General features: G+C 45.8%; 2 protein-coding genes across 2 annotated transcripts in view; one reads left to right on the forward strand and one right to left on the reverse strand.

The window, feature by feature from the left end:
- Positions 1-7,125, reverse strand: part of T265_11688 (hypothetical protein) — a gene marked incomplete at both ends in the record, with an annotated part of 20,540 nt that extends 13,415 nt beyond the window's left edge. Inside the window, 2 exons of the mRNA XM_009178406.1 lie at positions 5,403-6,744; positions 6,965-7,125. Of these exons, the coding sequence (XP_009176670.1) occupies positions 5,403-6,744; positions 6,965-7,125 (1,503 nt within the window). The remainder of the gene's footprint in view (positions 1-5,402; positions 6,745-6,964) is intronic.
- Positions 1-16,425, forward strand: part of T265_11686 (hypothetical protein) — a gene marked incomplete at both ends in the record, with an annotated part of 42,230 nt that overhangs the window by 23,525 nt on the left and 2,280 nt on the right. The window contains 2 exons of the mRNA XM_009178404.1: positions 5,318-6,746; positions 15,515-15,606. Coding sequence (XP_009176668.1) covers positions 5,318-6,746; positions 15,515-15,606 — 1,521 coding nt within the window. The remainder of the gene's footprint in view (positions 1-5,317; positions 6,747-15,514; positions 15,607-16,425) is intronic.

Genomic DNA, 16,425 nt, shown 5'->3' on the forward strand with positions numbered 1-16,425 from the left:
AGTGAGTATACTGAAGCTAGACCCATTTCACTTGAAACTAAAGTCGCTCACAGAAGCTACTTCGGTCGATCACTAAACTAATTGGAAGCAGAAAACAGTTCAGATGTCGGAAGAATGTGGTCTATGTCATAAGTGCGCATAAATTCACCAGTTCACTATTTCCTACATTGCGATACTCCGGCGTTGTTCACCGATTCGGCAACTTCTCCTGGTGACCGGACTGGAATCTTAGATTGCTGGAGGGAAGTCAAGACGCCTCCATTTGCAACAACATTTAAATGCCTATCAAGGACAGATATAGAATCACCTAAAATTCTTTCTATTCTGGGACAGCCCAGCTGATAAAAGACAGAAAATGCGCCTATTCATATCTTATTATTTTGTTCCAACATTTCGAAGAAATGACGTTAAGTATTCCTTTGATTTACGGTTCCTCTTGAATTTTCCTCTTTGGGACGAGGACTGTCGATGGAAAACCCCAAAGCAGGTTTGAAGTGGTCGGTTCAAGTGGGATGCAAGAGGACGAACAAGTTTAGTACATTTCCTACGGAATGGATACACGGGATTGGAAAGCCTCAAAAGAACGAAGGTGCAATCCAGAAAATTTCGCTCCGAAGCCCTATAGATAACTAACAGTTTGACGGTTGAGACCAAGTCCCCAATCCAAGATTTTATTCAACCTCACCTCATTTTACTTTGTCGACCTCACCAAACTTCAAGCTCACTCCGGAGTGAATTGAATCCCTCGTCTGATTTTCTCATTGTGGTAGCAGAGAGTAAACGTGTCTTTCTGGACTAGGAATTCATCGCGGAGGTAAACGCACTGAGTACATTCACGACAGATTCATACATGCGTCAGCTGCGGTCACCAGGTCAAGATTCTATAAACGGAGTCCAGGCATGCAAGGCATGAATGAAATGGTGGAACTACCAGGCTCCAACTCGATGGTTATCGCTTTTTGGTCTGTGGAGCATCCGAACTGGATGGACTTCTGGCCGTGCACACACAAGTAGCACCTCGATCGGTCTCACAGCACGGAATCTAATTCACTCAGTATAAGTTGTTCAATTTTACTTTGTCACCACATTTGTAGTTTCGACGCAAATCATGAATTCCACTGTATCGACGACAAACTCAGTGCAGAGTGTGTGGTAGAACACCCAGATGGAATGTGATACTGATGAGAACAGTCGTTTGGTCTGATGGTCTTTAACTCACGCGTCTAAAAACAAATTTCTGGATCGATGGAAAATAAAGTTGAATTTGGCATGAAATTTAGACGACACCCCGTCAGAAATTGCGAAAACAGTGGGTCACTTACTCGATCCTGCACTCTGATGGCTTGAAGTCTTCCGCGATCCTTGGTTGAAGGGAGAAACCTCCTACCTATTCATCACAGTTCGCCAAATAGTCATCGTATTGTTACGTTTGATGTCTGATTGTCAAAAGATCACGAACACAAACCCAGTTAAATTTGTCGACGTATACAGGTTTAAATTTGATTTTTGTGTCACAGAACACCCGCTTCATCAATCCGCTGCATCAGACTTCAGCTCAGATTTCGAGTGGCACTCAGGAGACCGAATGGCTGGCTGACTGACTGACTGACCGACTAAATAACTGATTGACTGGCCGACTGAAAATATACAACAGTCAGGTCGCAATTGCTCATAGCCTCTTGTCCTCACCGCACTCATTACCAACAACATAATTGAACGAACATATATTGAGGATATAGTTGAGTAAAGATGTTAATTTAATTGGACGTTACATAATTCTACGAATTCCGGCAAAACGAGTGAGTGAGTGGAGTGAGTGAGTGAGTGAGTGAGTGAGTGAGTGAGTGAGTGAGTGAGTGAGTGAGTGAGTGAGTGAGTGAGTGAGTGAGTGAGTGAGTGAGTGAGTGAGTGAGTGAGTGGAGTGAGTGAGTGAGTGACAAACTGGCTGACTGACTGACTAACTCACCGACTTAATAATTGATTGACTGCCTGATTGCAATAACACATCAGTCAGCTCGCAATTTGACATACCCTCTTGTCCTCACCTTAGTCATCATCATTAACATAGAAAGCACGGTGTGCTTCCTCGTACGTAGTTTATCCATTTAAAACCAACCACGAGTGTGAACTTTGATGGTGTTTTTCTCATTTCCGGGTGAGGATATAAGGAGTGGTAACCCGGCCAGGCCACAATGTTTCTTCTGCGTTATTTCGCTTCACGTCAGTCCCCATGTAATTCTGCTTCACCCTATCCGCAATGCAATCTTTGCGTGAAAACTGACCCCATTTTTCACGTCGCCTCCCTTAACCCTGCAAATCAGCGAAGGACGTGGCTACAACTGACCGTTTGTAAGTGTCGGCCAAACAGATATAGCAGTGGTCTATGTAATGAGTTACGCTTCCAGGTCACAAATCAAACATGCGTCATGTGTTTTCAAGTGCTATTCCATTCTCCGGAAATTGAGTGATGCCGAGTGAATGCCGTATGCTCTCTTACAGGAAAGCAGTGGGGAGCAAACGTTCATCGAAACGCACCATCACCGCAGTTTTGGGTCGATTTGATTGACAAACGATTTGTGCCCTTTTGCGAGGTTCGGGAAAGAAACTAAGGACGGTTTATATGTGTCTTCTCCTCTTCGGCTTTTCGGGATTATTTTGATTCCACTGAGCGCAGATTTGTTTAAGTAGAACTTTACCGAATTGGAAGTGTTTCAACAAATTTATGAAGCCCATGATACTGGGGCGGGGGAGTTGATTCTCGAAGTACGTAATTTCGGAAAATGTATTCGGGCCTGGCGAATCTCCGGAATCGCTTCACTTCACGGTCCCCTTAGCCTACACTGACCGAAGTTGTCCTTGGTGAGGGAAATTCAATTTGGATCCAGCTGTGACTTCCGTCAACATTGAGATAATCTAAAAACGAATATACTTCTTTGTCGTACATTGCCCACGTGAACGTTTCTTATATCGGAATATTGTTGCTGTAAATGTTACGATCATGGAGTGAACCGGGGCACCATCTCAGCTAGCTTAGCTATAAAAGGATACGACCAAGGTTCCACAGGACTGTCATAGCTATGGCGAAAACTGACGTGAAACTTTCGGGAAACCCGATTGCAACACTGTTCACAAACCTGCAAGAAAGGTACAACGGAACACATGAGCCTAGATCTCAGAGCTGATGAAAAAACTATTGATCAAACATCTTCAAACAGCTTATTGCTTTTGAAAGATCGGCATCACCAAGTGGCTGATGCAGTGAACACGCTAATTATGTGTTCCCTCTCCCCGCACGATGACACTGTTCTCGTAGATAGTACCTGCAACATGTATGAACATCCAGGCTGTAGTGTCGCCTCATAAAAATGAGCATTCATCAGTTTGACAAGATTACTCACTCAAGGGTGAGTCAAACTGGTGTCGAAGATTGGATGCTCCACATAAAGACATCGGGACAAAGATCATTCTATGAACACATGGGTTGCCGAGTCAGACCCAATGGGCTTCCAATCGGCCTGAGAAGGAGCCCCAGCGTGTGTTGATTACAATTCAAACGTAGACCTCATCCAAAAACAAACAGCTAATAGTTCAACGCTGGTGACTTGGCTTAGTTTGTCACACAAAATGTGAACTACTCCAGTCAATATGCTGACCTGACAGGTCAGTAATGAGCCTAGAAACATCGCACTTGTGGAGCATCGTAGAAAGTTTTCGTTGACTCATCTGGAATGAATGAAGTTGGAACGTGCGATGCGTGCAAGTTAAATCTCCAGCTCGGGTCATTGTCGTAGCAGGCAGGTTATTTCTAACAAGGCGAGTAAACAGACGACTGCCATCAGTTTGATCTCCGAAGACATATAGGTGGAGAGATTGACTTGTCAGTTTGTAATTTTCGTTACGCAAAGGTTGCACACAGTTTGACAATCATGTTGAAAGACAGTTTCGCTTAACAAACACACATCATTCGGGGAGAGTCGACACTGGCTTGTCGTACAAGTCACGCTGTAAATGCATCGACGCCTACCGCACTGGGTCTGTAGTTCTGGCAAAAACCTATTCATTTGTTGTATCAGACTGCAACTGAGTGACGGTTTCAGCGCAGGTCGTCAGGCACGGCGGTAGTGGTATACCGAGAAATCTTGTTCATAAAAACTGTCCATGGATAGCTGTGATGAGAGATTTATTAAAACACTGTGTCCGGTTGAAATGGGACCCGTCAAGTTCGTGGTGTGTTAACATTGAGCTATGATCCACTTTCCCAAATCTGTCAGGAAACTCCAAATTTCAGAAGGAAATGGGTCCTAAGTAATGCCATCCTAAATTGTAGGGCATATGGAGTTTTCGGCATACTCAATAGGCTTTTTGTAATGGTCCCAATCCATGGACCCGAAATTTATTCTGAGTGTTTATTAGCTTGGTTTTATTGGGCTGATACCCATCCCCTCATCAAGAGTATCTGCGGTCAGGGGAGGCTAAAGGGACCGTGAAGTGAAGCGATTCCGGAGATTCGCCAGGCCCGAATACATTTTCCGAAATTACGTACTTCGAGAATCAACTCCCCCGCCCCAGTATCATGGGCTTCATAAATTTGTTGAAACACTTCCAATTCGGTAAAGTTCTACTTAAATAAATATGCGTTCAGTGGAATCAAAATAATCCCGAAAAGCCGAAGAGGAGAAGACACATATAAACCGTCCTTAGTTTCTTTCCCGAACCTCGCAAAAGGGCACAAATCGTTTGTCAATCAAATCGACCCAAAACTGCGGTGATGGTGCGTTTCGATGAACGTTTGCTCCCCACTGCTTTCCTGTAAGAGAGCATACGGCATTCACTCGGCATCACTCAATTTCCGGAGAATGGAATAGCACTTGAAAACACATGACGCATGTTTGATTTGTCACCTGGAAGCGTAACTCATTACATAGACCACTGCTATATCTGTTTGGCCGACACTTATAAACGGTCAGTTGTAGCCACGTCCTTCGCTGATTTGCAGGGTTAAGGGAGGCGACGTGAAAAATGGGGTCAGTTTTCACGCAAAGATTGCATTGCGGATAGGGTGAAGCAGAATTACATGGGGACTGACGTGAAGCGAAATAACGCAGAAAAATCATTGTGGCCTGGTCAGGTTACCACTCCTTATATCCTCACCCGGAAATGAGAAAAACACCATGAAAGTTCACACTCGTGGTTGGTTTTAAATGGATAAACTACGTACGAGGAAGCACACCGTGCTTTCTATGTTAATGATGATGACTAAGGTGAGGACAAGAGGGTATGTCAAATTGCGAGCTGACTGATGTGTTATTGCAATCAGGCAGTCAATCAATTATTTAGTCGGTGAGTTAGTCAGTCAGTCAGCCAGTTTGTCACTCACTCACTCACTCACTCCACTCACTCACTCCAATCCACTCCACTCCACTCCATTCCACTCCACTCCACTCCACTCCACTCCACTCCACTCCACTCCACTCCACTCCACTCCACTCCACTCCACTCCACTCCACTCCACTCCACTCCACTCCACTCCACTCCACTCCACTCCACTCCACTCCACTCCACTCCACTCCACTCCACTCCACTCCACTCCACTCCACTCCACTCCACTCCACTCCACTCCACTCCACTCCACTCCACTCCACTCCACTCCACTCCACTCCACTCCACTCCACTCCACTCCACTCCACTCCACTCCACTCCACTCCACTCCACTCCACTCCACTCCACTCCACTCCACTCCACTCCACTCCACTCCACTCCACTCCACTCCACTCCACTCCACTCCACTCCACTCCACTCCACTCCACTCCACTCCACTCCACTCCACTCCACTCCACTCCACTCCACTCCACTCCACTCCACTCCACTCCACTCCACTCCACTCCACTCCACTCCACTCCACTCCACTCCACTCCACTCCACTCCACTCCACTCCACTCCACTCCACTCCACTCCACTCCACTCCACTCCACTCCACTCCACTCCACTCCACTCCACTCCACTCCACTCCACTCCACTCCACTCCACTCCACTCCACTCCACTCCACTCCACTCCACTCCACTCCACTCCACTCCACTCCACTCCACTCCACTCCACTCCACTCCACTCCACTCCACTCCACTCCACTCCACTCCACTCCACTCCACTCCACTCCACTCCACTCCACTCCACTCCACTCCACTCCACTCCACTCCACTCCACTCCACTCCACTCCACTCCACTCCACTCCACTCCACTCCACTCCACTCCACTCCACTCCACTCCACTCCACTCCACTCCACTCCACTCCACTCCACTCCACTCCACTCCACTCCACTCCACTCCACTCCACTCCACTCCACTCCACTCCACTCCACTCCACTCCACTCCACTCCACTCCACTCCACTCCACTCCACTCCACTCCACTCCACTCCACTCCACTCCACTCCACTCCACTCCACTCCACTCCACTCCACTCCACTCCACTCCACTCCACTCCACTCCACTCCACTCCACTCCACTCCACTCCACTCCACTCCACTCCACTCCACTCCACTCCACTCCACTCCACTCCACTCCACTCCACTCCACTCCACTCCACTCCACTCCACTCCACTCCACTCCACTCCACTCCACTCCACTCCACTCCACTCCACTCCACTCCACTCCACTCCACTCCACTCCACTCCACTCCACTCCACTCACTCCACTCCAGGTAGTAAATTCAGACAGAACCTCTGGTTGACCTACATCAAAGAGTCTTCTGTGAGTTGGACGAGAATCCAATGCTTAAGGTATTCGTATTCCTACATGGTTTTAAGTTGCCTGACCATTGTTCTTCACGATGTACTTCAGAAGCCAGCGTCTTCTCAATGTCGCTGTAACTGTTGCATCCTGTAGTCCGCGGTAGTCATGGTGAGGGGGTTAACAGTTGGCGTTGGTTTTTATTATGGGTCTACTCATACTGTCTTCGTTCTCCATACCGTTTTTTACGGTTCGTCTTTTTCTCTCGCACCACGTTCTCAGGGGCACGCCGCTGACCCAAAACTCTCAAGATCCCTGGCTTCTTATTGTCAGGATCAATGAACAAGTTATCTTGTCGGGAAACGCCACGTTCCGGAGACCTTATGTCCGGACTCCACATGTCCTTCCACGTTATCACCTCTCCGATCCTAACCGATCATTTGTGAACATTATATTTGAAGCCATATAGTGCTTGTTTAATTTCACGGGAGTCTCATCCAGATGGAGAAACACTTGGATATCTTGAAAATCAGTCACGGTGAAAATGAGGTTTCATGCTCGCAAAACGTTCGGTTTAAGTAGGTCAATTTGAACAAGTGATGTAGCTGACGTTCAGTTTATTCTACTTAAAATCAAGCGAATTTGCAAAGGATTGTGTAACTCTCTTTAGCCCTATTTTGGTTGAGGACGATATCCACCTAATAGATCCCAAGAAGAGTGAAATCTGTAATGACCTCTCAGACTTTTCAGCAACTTTATGAGTAGTGTTCGGTTGACAACGGTAAGCATCATCATCATCATCACTGTCCGTTGTAATAACCGCATACTTGTCTTACAGTGGTTGTAGCTGTCACAGTTTCGTCCACCGATGATTCGGGGAGCTGGGGTAGGTAGCCGCGCATTAGAGGCGGGAGCTGATAAATTGGTGCATAAATCCAGCACTGTCGGTGGACTGTTAAGTGGGGGAATTGGGAAGAGAGCTGTAGCGTGGGACTTCAGGAAGTCAGCGGTATTCGACGTTCGAGATGTAGTGATGGCACACGTAGGTTCTGAAATGTGCAGATATACGGACTGGTATTAGTGAATCCACACGGTATACACAGCACACATTCGCACAAGTCGGGTGACACAGGGAAGAACACCGGAGCGTGGCAACAACACACGTGTATTCAACCGAAATCGGAAGTCAGGGGTACAAAGATAGGTCAAGGTCGATCAGGGGAATGTACAAGCAGGCTACTCTTTCCTGTCGGGGGCTCCTGGTGGCTCGTTCGTGGTACCTGCAATAGGGAGAGAGAGAGAGGGAGAGACACACATAAGCTCATGTGATAGACGTGCATGCAGATACAGTCGAGTTTCAACTGCGTTACAGAGCTATGCACCTGTTGTATGGGTCAATATCTGGTCCAATGTTTTCTGGTGCTCGGTGTTCTCCTTGAAAGTGTCTTAAATATTAAGGAATAGAACCACAATGAAACGTACAAAAACACTAATGCAAGAAGCACGATCAACCTTGGTTTCACCGCAGGTATGCAACCACATGGCATTGAACAATGGATGCCGCTCTCTTGCGGCTTTTACCTCAGTCCAAACTGAACGGTAGGGTTCGGAAAACTATCCATAGCGTCTGATGAAGATCAGAATGAAGCCGAACAAAGTCAGTGCACCAATGAGCTATCTTTGCCTGGCTCGTCAAACTCATTTCGGATGGTCTGAATCTGGGGAATCCAGCATTTATTGTTATGCAAAAAACAGCGAACGTCAGCTTAAAGATATATTAAGACTGCACTATCAAGAATTCATTGCAAGCCAGTTTCATTAACCACTACTAAAGTAATCAATATTTACTGAAAAAGTCTCCAAGTAGAAATACCTGGTGATTTATCCATCCAACCGAGGAGGGGACGTCAGAGCGAAGGGGCTATTTGGTCTCTCTCGAAGGATGGTTTTTCTTTGGAAGAAATTTAACACTAAATAATGGTGAACGATTGTAATTCCGTTTCCTGTTCTAGCTGTGAATCATTGGCTTCTTGATTTGGAAGGGACCTACGTCAAAGCCAACCCTCACATGATATCCCTTTTTCAATAAGCGAGATTAAAATCTTGTTACCGTACAAGCAGTATTACTTGTATATGGAGAAGCGCTGTGCAGCGGTTTCGTTGTTACTGGAACACATCAGCGGTACATATCTGGCTGTAGCTCAGATTGCGCAGTTGGTGGTCGGCTTTTTAGCTGAGCTTGGCAGTTTTATTTCCCACTGTCATCATCAGTTGTGGTGACATCATCAATAGGTTGTGAGGAAACCTAGCCGGGCTTTTGGGTATATGTTGACTAGTGGTGTTGATGCTTCTGAGGTTGACCTTCGACTGTGATTGGTTGTCCCACTGAGTGATCCTATTGATTGAATCTTTGAATTGTGCTCGGATTGGCCCAGCTCAGCGACCAAAAAATTGGCTTGATTAAAAATCCATTTCTCAGTTTTGTTGACCTGATACCATTTGGACACTGCTCCGCTGGGTAAATATTACCGCATCGGTCAGTGAAAAATTTGGTTGACGTAAATAAAGCGGCAACGTAAGAGCTGTCCGGTTGCTCATAAAAAACGAGTTCTTTCGGAATGCACATCTGTGACAGAAGAAAATGAGAAAAATATTTCCTATCGCTTCCTGTGCACTGTTCTAACTGTTGTTCAGAATAACACCCACAAGTAAAGTCCTCTGTGTATTCAGTGAAATTCATGTGGGAAACCTAAAAACGATGGACAACTGTTCCCAATCACTTCCGACTTTCCCATCACTGAGGAGCACTTGACATTTAAGTGTGGTTCACCACCGCAAACCGTGAAGCCGCTATTTAGGCTTGCGTAAGATGGGTTCATCTAAGAAGGTGGAATGTGGCTTACGTTGTGGTCGTTGAACACCTCAGTGGATGAGCTGCCATGTTTTGAACGTGTTCGGGTGGCGTGAACTTTACCGAAATTGGGATAAAAGTACAGTCGAACAGTTGAACTTTTCACCAGACGAGTGGTTTACCGCCCCTGCATATAGCCATTCAGTGAACAACTTCATGCTTGTCTGTACATGAATCACGTGATTTGGGCTAAATAAAACCTGAAGTAGTCATATGGTCAGACCATTTTTAGCGACGTTTCGTAAGCATACTTCTTGCCCCGGTGATTATGGTGAATATACAATCTCTCGAAATATGTTTTTATCGAATGCGATCGGAAGTTGGTAATCTTTTGGAATCGGAAGTGTGATAAATAGGTTGCGAAACGGATTCGGATAAGCTGCAATTCCATGTTATTTTTTGAAAAAAAAACGATGTGATGAAGGATGAACATTGCGAGAAGATTCCATATCTGACCTTCCCAAAATGTCTCCATCGTCCCAAAAGGCAGTAACAATAACACCTGATCCTGATCCGTCACGCTCAGTGGTTTGGACCCCTGGGACACTGTTGACGTGTCACTCATAGTTTTTATAAGCGCCACTTCATTTATATGCCTTCTTTTGTCCCTCTCTAAATTCTATTGGCTCACGACAAACGCCTTCTTCTGCTTGCTTGTATCCACACGTTCACTGCACACATGTCAGTGGTGCGACAACTTCTAACTTGCTCATATGTGATAGAAATTCTATTCTAACCAGTCCAACCGACAAGGGGTCTCAGCGTGTTTCACAGCCTCCTTTCTGGCCAGGACTGTAAACGAAGTTTCCAATGTACTCGGCGAGCGAAGGAACCAAACACAGTCTAAAGCAAATCGTCAAGGTTGTCGACCATTTTTTGGACTACATGTTTCGGTTGTGTGAGCAGAAGTCGTCCCTTTCTTCCTTTCTCTGTCAACTTCATCTCATGATGTGGCATACATTTGTCGGCGCCATTTTATACTGAATATATAACGGGGTTGCAGACAAAATCTACTACAACAATCAAGCATTGTTACTGGGCATGTTTCTCAGTGCTAACGCCTACTGAATTATGCGGTGGTATGAACGATTTGTGTAGCGACCTTGGACAGAAGACTCACGGTACAAGGAGAGATCCGAGTTCAGAATGGTCAGAGCCAATCGTAACGTTTGACTACTGACGATCCAACAAAGCCGCACAACACCAAGGTTAAAAACTTGAACCCAGTTCGTTTGTGTGACCTGGACCACTGCTTGGATACTCCTCAGAACTAGACCGAGGTGTGCCGACTCCCTAAATAGCTGAAAATGCATGAAAATGCATTATTCGGAAAGCCCAGTCGGGGTTCATAGTGTAAACGCATTCCATCCTCCGGTCGCTTCATCATTTTGAACTAAGCCGACATCACTCGGATGAACTTCTGTTCTAAACAGTCTTGGGTACAAACAGTTGAGCAGTGTTGTCCCTTGTCTAACCTTAGCTAAGCTGTCACGATGAGGCTGAATCTACCCTGGTGTGACAGACTGTGTGTCTCCGTGACCCAGTTAGCTATGCTGGGGGTGTCTACGCGACCCTCGCAGAATCCTTGGAATCCTTGGTCACGGGTTGCAGGGCTGACCAACACAGCCTGTTCGTCCTACAGGTTGATGGCTGGAACGTGTGCGAAGACCTGTTCTATAAAAATGGCAATACACCTGTACGTCCCGTCATACACCGCTGCCTTGCCGTCAGGATTCTGAGCCGAAGGCTTTGGTTGAGTATCCTAATCACTCTCCTATCTAGGTCTGGTCACCCATGCAGTACCCCCCAGCCCACATACAACCACGACACTTACAACTAAGAAGACATATGGCAGTGAAGCATCTGCGGTGATCACTAATGTTGTGCTGCAAATGAGGATGATGATAATGACTGTTAGCTAACCGTTCCGCGTTAGATGACTCCATTTGACTTCTTCGGTTTCCCCGTAACTTCTGTCGTTTTTTCACCAGTACGGTCATCGTTTACCTTGAGTAAGAAAGCTGAATAACTTTTATTTGAGTTAGATTTAGCGGATAGACGGAGGTTGAGAGCTGTTTGTATCAGCTCGATGCTTTTGGCCTCAGTTAATCACAGAGATGGGTAAACTTGTAAAGGTGCGGCCCAGATGTGTCTTGTAGGCGAGTGTGGGTGTGAAGTAACCTTACAACCTATACCCGACTCACGTAGATTTCGCACCTATCCTTCCTAATGTACACCAGGTGTTGAATTTCAATTATCAAAGCCGTTATTTGAAGAAAACTCGGTAGCTTCTTCTAAATGCTATCCAATAGTGAGTTAGACCGCACTTGAACCTGGTTTCTTGTTAAAATTGATCAAGTACTCTGGAGTACTTTTACCTAGTTTGGAGCAAAATACTCACTCAAAAATTGGTGTTGAAAAACGGAAACTTAGGTGAATCTCCAGCTTGTGACGTCTCGAAAGCCGAATTTGCTGCACAAAGGTCACTCGTTCATACAAATTAGGGCCAGTGTGAATGGTGGCCTGTGGCAAGTAATCGATAAAATAATAGTGAAATTCAAAGTCGATTGTCGATTACGCTACATTAACGAAATGGCGGGTTTCGAAGCAAGCAAGGTAAACTGTTTGCTTCATACGCGAACACCTTGCTGACTGGATCGTTCTACAGAGCTCGGAAATGGATACATTTATAGTATGAAGTCGTTATGTTATTGTTGTTGATCGATTCTTCAAAGAGTTTAGGAGTGAGTGTTTCCAGACCTGTCGATTGCTTCGTCCTGAAACACAAAAGAGTCCAGGATCATGAATTGCGGTGATAAATCATTTTCACCTCATTTTTGAATCTGTTGATGGAATGTAGGAAAATCAGTTGACTAAAACAACACTTGATCAAAAGTTGGAAAATAAATAAAAGACCGACATGCGAAAATAGCTTTGGATTAAACAAGATTGTGAAGGTCAGCGAAATTTTCGCGGTCTATGATGGATGCCTATAAAACATTTCCAAACCAATGTAGTGGGCAGAACACCTGGAGGATCGGTGCGATTATTTCGACGGTGTTGAAATTCTAGAATCACATGTCGGACGCTCAAATTCCAAGACTGAAGGATTCAGTCTGAAAAAGCTTTCGGAGAAAAATAAGAAATCCCGTCTTGATTCCTTTTTTATCTCTCATTATCAAGCAATGAGGGTAAAGGTGGAAGCCCGGTTGAGGTAGAAACTCTACAGCGAATCAGAGGGATGGAGGCTTCTGTCTGTCGTTCTAATATTTTGAAAAGATAACGGACAGGAGTCTGGCTGCGTTTGGGTCAGTAGAGCTGCGTCGGTTACCCCAGCTAGGTCATGTGTTTAGAAGGCCGAAACTGATTATTTAAACTGATCCTGTTGACTTATTAGGAATGGTCTGAAAAAGCACACCAGGTAGGCGGGTTATGACATAACTAACAAATGCAGGTGGATCGTTCAAGGACAGGTGCTTTCAGGACAATCTGCTAGTTGACGGCATTTGTGCAAACGTTCATAACTCTTCATGGTCAGTATGTAGGATTCAGTTAACAATGGATACCAGCAACCGAAGCGTCATCTGACGTAGCTCGCTAGGTCTCTGTGATGAGCAGTGATCATGGTGCGATGTGATGCATTTCGATGTGACCATATCTTGCTGTAAATTTAGCGTGGTAACGTAAGCCACACGCCGTTGGTTTCAGAGCTAGTGCATCATCAATAAGTATAAAATAGTAAGAATAATGACAACTATGCTAATGAGAATCAAAGCCACTGTTGGCACTCATTATTTACTGCCCCAAGGTCACTAAGGTCCTTTTTATAAAGTATAAAAACGGGTGATTTCATCCCACCAAACCAGAACTATTAATATACACACTCGAAAAGATCGTATAGAAACCGACAGAATGAGTATTATTGACTTCGGTGAGCGACCAGCGCACATGGCCTGCAGTTCTGAGAAGCTAATTTTCAAAGAACTGAAGAAGTCCCAATTCTGCCGCCGACAAAAGTAAGGGTTTGCAACCTGACAAGGATGCAGAGACCGCAATGTGGACTGAGTCCGTGTAACATGCTACAATAGTCTTCTTGTATTATGGTCTTCTGTCAGGAAGCGTCCAGACACGAAAAGTACATGTCCAGCGAATGACGCATCCCCAAGGTCACCATCGGTGCCACACGTTCCGGATGTGTTGGTTCAGCTCAGCAAACACGACTTAGGAGCATGCGACCAGTGGAGTTGGTTTGAAAATGTTCATGACTGGACAGAAAGAAGAAGCGAATGATCATACTTGGCCACCTAGTCATGCTATATATTTCCGCAGAAGCTGTTTATGGTATCCTGACAATACAGCCGTGCTCCAGGTTTTCTGTCTTCTCTTTATCACGTAGTCTGACAAGCTCAGTTCAGGCGTAACCCATCGACGGTCACCCACGATACAACTTTTCGCCAATACAAACGAAAAACCGCGTTTCTGAAATGCTCTTCCATAGCTTGGTGTCACATTTACCCAATGAATGAGGCGTCTACATGCAACATGTGATCGGCTTGATGCTGACGTACGCGACTTTTGACGTCCGGCTTAATGACATCACAGTCTGGTGGAACTTTCTGTATAAACTCTGCCGCCGACAAAAGTAAGGGTTTGCAACCTGACAAGGATGCAGAGACCGCAATGTGGACTGAGTCCGTGTAACATGCTACAATAGTCTTCTTGTATTATGGTCTTCTGTCAGGAAGCGTCCAGACACGAAAAGTGCATGTCCAGCGAATGACGCATCCCCAAGGTCACCATCGGTGCCACACGTTCCGGATGTGTTGGTTCAGCTCAGCAAACACGACTTAGGAGCATGCGACCAGTGGAGTTGGTTTGAAAATGTTCATGACTGGACAGAAAGAAGAAGCGAATGATCATACTTGGCCACCTAGTCATGCTATATATTTCCGCAGAAGCTGCTTATGGTATCCTGACAATACAGCCGTGCTCCAGGTTTTCTGTCTTCTCTTTATCACGTAGTCTGACAAGCTCAGTTCAGGCGTAACCCATCGACGGTCACCCACGATACAACTTTTCGCCAATACAAACGAAAAACCGCGTTTATGAAATGCTCTTCCATAGCTTGGTGTCAGTCACATTTACCCAATGAATGAGGCGTCTACATGCAACATGTGATCGGCTTGATGCTGACGTACGCGACTTTTGACGTCCGGCTTAGTGACATCACAGTCTGGTGGAACTTTCTGTATAAACGTCTGATGCGAAGCTCACTTGGGCGTGGTGGGCAGGCATCCGTTCCCGCACTGGCCTGTTCCGTCGACTGACTCCCGAGTATAGCGAACACCTAGATATTGCAGCCGTATTTTATACGTACTCACATCAAGTACATCGTGGATTTATGTCAACAATAGACAAAAGGTGACCAGGCAATCCTCATCTGACTTGAAAAATAGGCAGCTGAAGTGTGTGACAAACTGATAGAGGACCGTGGACAGTCGCACGGATCTGGAAGAAACGTGGTTCTGTGAATCAGCGTCAACACTATTGCCACGGCATTCTAACACTTTCGCAACACAAACACAGGTTATCATCTCGAGCTAGTGCGCTACTTTACGAGACGAGGCCAACGTAAATACCTGGTACGATTATTTCAGATTCAAGGTTCTATCAGTTTACGGCTGTACTTCCTACGTCTTCAATTATCAGTGACTGCGAGCATACCCCTAGTGATTGAGGATTTCCCTTTTCCATTGAGAACTCGTCTTGTAAGTGGATCCAACCTACGCTAGCAACGCGAGGCACTGTACAGTTGTTTCATCCTACTGGGAATCATCAGTAGTGCCCATCCCACCAAATCTCCTCACATTACCACCAGTCTGGAAGTGGCTCAGAGGAATTTCACAAGAGGATGGAAGCTTGCAGAGGTCAGTCAGTGGGACCACGCGATGTGGTTTCCGTGAGTGAAAGGTGAGTGGCGCGATATCCTGTCTGCGAGTTAAGTAAGGACAGTGTTATCAGTCGCTCTTGGTCGAACAGTTACATGTTCAAACCACTGGTCGCGGGTTCGAAACTCCTTGGAGGTCCACAGTTCTGATTTACGATAAGGATAATACAGCCTTAAAACACTTCTCAACACCAAATCTCCTCACACCGCACTCCTCAACACACACTGCTTATAGATCGCAGGAGTGCCCCGAGAGACAAGTTCTTGATCGATTATCATGGTCAGGGTCACTATTTCGGCGTACCGAATAACTCCAGACCATGGACCTGACGATTTGCTGCGGATCAGGTTAATGGTTACGACTGTAATTATTTATACTCATATATATTTAATTAAATGCGAGTTAAGGACAGTGTTATCAGTCGCTCTTGGTCGAACAGTTACATGTTCAAACCACTGGTCGCGGTTTCGAAACTCCTTGGAGGTCCACAGTTCTGATTTACGATAAGGATAATACAGCCTTAAAGCACTTCTCAACACCAAATCTCCTCACACCGCACTCCTCAACACACACTGCTTATAGATCGCAGGAGTGCCCCGAGAGACAAGTTCTTGATCGATTATCATGGTCAGGGTCACTATTTCGGCGTACCGAATAACTCCAGACCATGGACCTGACGATTTGCTGCGGATCAGGTTAATGGTTACGACTGTAATTATTTATACTCATATATATTTAATATATATATGCTTGGGGGGCGAGACGGCCGAAGTGGTTAGAGCGCGAAATTACTGATCGAAAGGCCCGTGGTTCGAACCCGCCTTCTGCCTCTCGACTTCCC

This window comes from Opisthorchis viverrini (genome assembly GCF_000715545.1).
Source record: "Opisthorchis viverrini unplaced genomic scaffold opera_v5_558, whole genome shotgun sequence".
In the NCBI taxonomy this organism is placed as follows: Eukaryota; Metazoa; Platyhelminthes; class Trematoda; order Opisthorchiida; family Opisthorchiidae; genus Opisthorchis; species Opisthorchis viverrini.